Source organism: Saprolegnia diclina, assembly GCF_000281045.1.
Source record: "Saprolegnia diclina VS20 unplaced genomic scaffold supercont1.287, whole genome shotgun sequence".
In the NCBI taxonomy this organism is placed as follows: domain Eukaryota; phylum Oomycota; class Saprolegniomycetes; order Saprolegniales; family Saprolegniaceae; genus Saprolegnia; species Saprolegnia diclina.
Window position 1 is genome coordinate 1 of NW_008246354.1, and position 3,925 is coordinate 3,925.

The following is a 3,925-nucleotide window of genomic DNA, read 5'->3' on the forward strand; positions in this document are numbered from 1 at the left end:
AACTGCGCCACCGACGACTGCGCCAACAACGACCGCGCCACCAACGACTGCGCCACCAACAACTGCGCCAACGACGACCGCGCCAACGACGACTGCGCCAACGACGCCTGTCCCGCAGATTACGGAGCGACTATTCGACTCGTGTGGGTAAGTACATCGTACTTCATAAAGGCTCTCTTTTCCAAGGCGTTCTGAATGTTCTGCCGTAGGTTTGACGAGCCCTTCTTCGCTGGCATCCAGCCCGTGAATCGTCGCCTCGAACTTTCAGAGGAGGTCGACAACAACGAAGTGGTCACAGCGCCGCCGCCAGCTCAACGTGACGACAACGATGAGGTACCAGTGTCCACAGTGTAAATCATCATATGCGTTCTTATATACGTTGTCATACTAACGATTCATACTTTCTAGCTTCAACATCGAGGCTCGTCGAGCAACACTTCGCCTTGAACTCGCACAAGGGCCAGACGCTGGCGATAACAGCACTCCGCCAATGTCACCGTACACACCAAATTAAATGTGCATCATGACTCATTGTTGCACTAGACCTCGACGAGCTCGCGCCCCGGTGCTGCCGGCGATAGAGCCGCGGTCGAAACGCGCAAAAAAACACAACAAGATGTACAAACTCCTTCACGAGCTTGCCACAAGGCTCCAGCACTACGGCGTGGCGTTTTTCCGCAACTTGGATGCCACCGGCGAAGTCGACTTTGAGTGTCTGGGACGTGTCCGCGAGCTCATTCCCGACGAGCTCTGGGAGCATTTTAACGGCATGACTCGACCGTCGCGACCAAGGAAGACAAAAGGCGCGGACCGAAGCACCCGGCAAGGCAGTTCGCAACGAGGCGGGCATGACGGCGACCGCCTCGGCGAGGAGGGTGACGAAGAAGCCAACATAGAAGTCATCGTCTTGGTTGCACAAGCAGCGATGATCCACAACCAAAAAGCGAACTTTGTGCACAAGATCGTCACGCTCTTCAACTATCTGAAAGGCAGTAGCGAGTTTCAGCTCAATAGCCTGAGCAAGCTCGGCCTCGGTATGATCATTCTTGTCGATTGAACTGCATAAGAACGCGTATAGGGACGACGAAACAAACAGTCCATGGAACGTGCAAGCTGCTTCTCAAGAGCCGCGACGGCAACATCAAGATGGAGGGGTTCGTGGTCTTCGGCGTGGACGATTTGACTCGCTTCCTCCATTTCGAACGCATACGTCCGAACGGTAGCACGTACTGCGCCATCAAGCTCGTCGTTTGCGTCATCAACGCGGTACCGCTGTCGTCGCCGGTGCCTCGGGATCTCTCTAAGCCACCGAATCCACCCACGTTTTGCTCCGTGGAGTGTCTCACGGTGGCGGGTCTCTTCGACGACAGCGTGGCCAAGATCGGTCATTTCCTCCCGTGGTACACGGCGCGCTACCCAAGCAAGGGCCCACGCAACGACCGTTACGGCTTTGAACTCTACCAGTACACGGACGCGAACGAGCGTTGGCACTCGGATTACCTCAGCGGCCTACGACTGCTGCGGATCAACGAGAGCGATTTCAAGTCCATCCGCCACGCACTTCTCCAGTTTCGCAGCTGCCTCGCTGTCGAGGCGTTTGACGCCTACTTGAATGACAACATCATGATGCTCCCCGGCGACTACTGGGCTCAGTACACGTTCAAGAAGCTCATCATGATTTGCCGATTGCCCGAGATCGAGCGCCGAGAAGTGCTCGCGACGTGGATGCCCGAGGACGAGTTTCCGACCGAAACCGAGATTGCACGCCTCGAGAACGTGGTTCCCATCAATGGCCTCTTGCACATCAGCTTGACGCTCTTGGAAGCCGTGTGCCAGACGTTTGACCCGCTCATCAGGTACTTGTGGCCCCAGATCGCGCCGAACCAGAAGCTTCGGCAGACGCTCAGCCACGCCGAGATGATCGTTTGCGCCGAGGTGCTGCTTGGTGGCTACGCTCTCCTTCGCGACGATCTTGGTCGGCACCGGCGACGATGCAAAACCGCTGCTCTCGACTATCTCGTTCACTTTTTTGAGCACTTGCTGCCTCTTGCCGTCGTCTTCTACGAGAAGTTCGTGCGTAGCGAGTGCCATCTCGACTTGCTGCAAGCGATCATGCCCCACGTCGCTTTGGCCTTTGTCTTCCTCAATCGAACCCACTACAAGATCTCGACTTTGGAGTGGATCAGTCAGATTGAGCACATCCGGAAGAGCAACGTTCTGCTCTTCAACGCCATGCAGAATCACACACGCTGGCTTCTCGACGAGTATATGGTCGAGCACCAGAACGGTGTGATTGCTCGGAACACGAAGCACGCGACGACAGTGCACGAGTTCATCCGCAGCGGCTACCTTGGCGACGTTCTCGGCGAGACGACAGCGGCGATCATGGCGAAAGTGCAAGGTAATCCACGGGCTCGGACGACACGCACCGACTTGACGCCACTTCAAAACAACGCTGCGCTGGCTATCATCAAGGTGTTTGAAGCTGCCCGCGATCCAAAGCAGCTGACCGCCTCAGTTCGATGGAACAGCAAGAAAGAGCGATGGGTCTGCGAAGCGATCTACGCACAGTTTCTTGAAGGTGCAGACATCAAGTTGAAGTCAATGCCCGCGGTGTACCACCTCCTCGAGAAATCAGGTACCGGCAAGCTGTATATGGTGATGCCTTGCGAAGATGCTGCTGCTGCTGCCGTCGCTGCTGCTGCCGCTGCCGCTTTTCCTACGGCCGCTGCCGGTGCTCCCGCTTCTCCTGCCGGAGCTCCCGCCGCTGCTCCTGCTCCTGCCGCCGCTGCTACGACCGCCGCTGCTCCTGCCCCCGCTCCTTCCGCAACGACCACGACGGCAGCGACTGCTTCTCTTGCCGCGTCTAAGACAACCCGGAGCAAGCGACGCCGACTCGCCCCCAGCAAAAAATCCCAGATGGACACCACGTTGCTTGAGTTTACTCGGTACCGAGTACCAGACCAAGATTTCGTGTTTGAGTTTGTCCAAACGATCGTCGAGGCCCTTGTCGACAAATCTGGCGACGCGTACACTGCACCGAAAAAACAAGCTATCGTTTGTCCCGATGAACCAAGGGTGCCAACAGAGCCTGCTCGCAACGAGCCGCAAGCGCCCATGCCATGTCTTGAAAGTTCCAGGATTGCGTTGGAGGAGGCACTTCGTAAAGTCCGCAGCTTCTCTCATTTGTAAGAGCATTAACAAGCACAACCATTCTTAACGATTCGTGGAGTTGTTCGTGGGCCAAAGCCAAAGAGAGCATTGGTTCCTGCGCCGTTGGAGCTATTCGTCATGGCCAAGGGCAGGCATCATTTGGAGGGTCACTTGGGTTCAGCAGCTTGCACTGGGATAGAGACCGAACGCTAAGAGTACTCGAACAGCGGGCCTACACGGCCAGCCACCACATAAGGCCAGCGCGGCGCAGGAGAATGTTGCGCACCTGGCGACTGCCGCGAGCTACAGCAATCATTCTGGTCGTTTCATAGCGGCGCTCAGCTGTGGCGCTCGGGACGCTGCGGACGGCGTGGAATATGGATGACGACAGCAAGCGGCGTTTCGTCACGCAGAGTCAGTTCGCAGCCGTTTCCACCTGTCAACGAGGCAAAAGAGACCCTGAGATGGTCGGGCCTTGGGGCTCTCGTCGTTTGGGTGTCGGCCTTTTGTCGAGTCGAGCGGTGGGTCCTTGGACCGACATGAGTGCGCAGTTCTGCGCTCCCTTTTCGATTTTGATTTGCTAAAATATTTGACCAATCAGACGCCGTGGTATTAATTTCGGCAGCTAATTTCGGCAGAGTGGCACGTAACTTCGAACTACGATTGAGCATAGTTAATACCAAGTGTGTCGTTTTTGCTACCTGCTCTGTCACCATAATAAGGCCACGCTCGGCAAGTGCCACAAGGAACACAAGGAAGAAGCAAGATGAAA

At 56.2% G+C, this 3,925-nt stretch overlaps 1 protein-coding gene across 2 annotated transcripts; it reads left to right on the plus strand.

The window, feature by feature from the left end:
- On the plus strand, nt 1-3,221 carry SDRG_17354 (the record flags this gene model as incomplete). Of its 2 annotated transcripts, none has more annotated exons than XM_008623595.1 (5): nt 1-147; nt 210-350; nt 409-498; nt 544-1,034; nt 1,079-3,221. In XM_008623595.1, coding segments are annotated over 5 exons (2,983 nt in total), but the record flags the coding sequence as incomplete, so codon positions are not given. The 2 variants fall into 2 exon arrangements, with proteins under 2 accessions (XP_008621817.1, XP_008621818.1); XM_008623596.1 differs by having other exon boundaries at nt 210-333.
- Between the last annotated feature and the right edge of the window lie 704 nt (nt 3,222-3,925).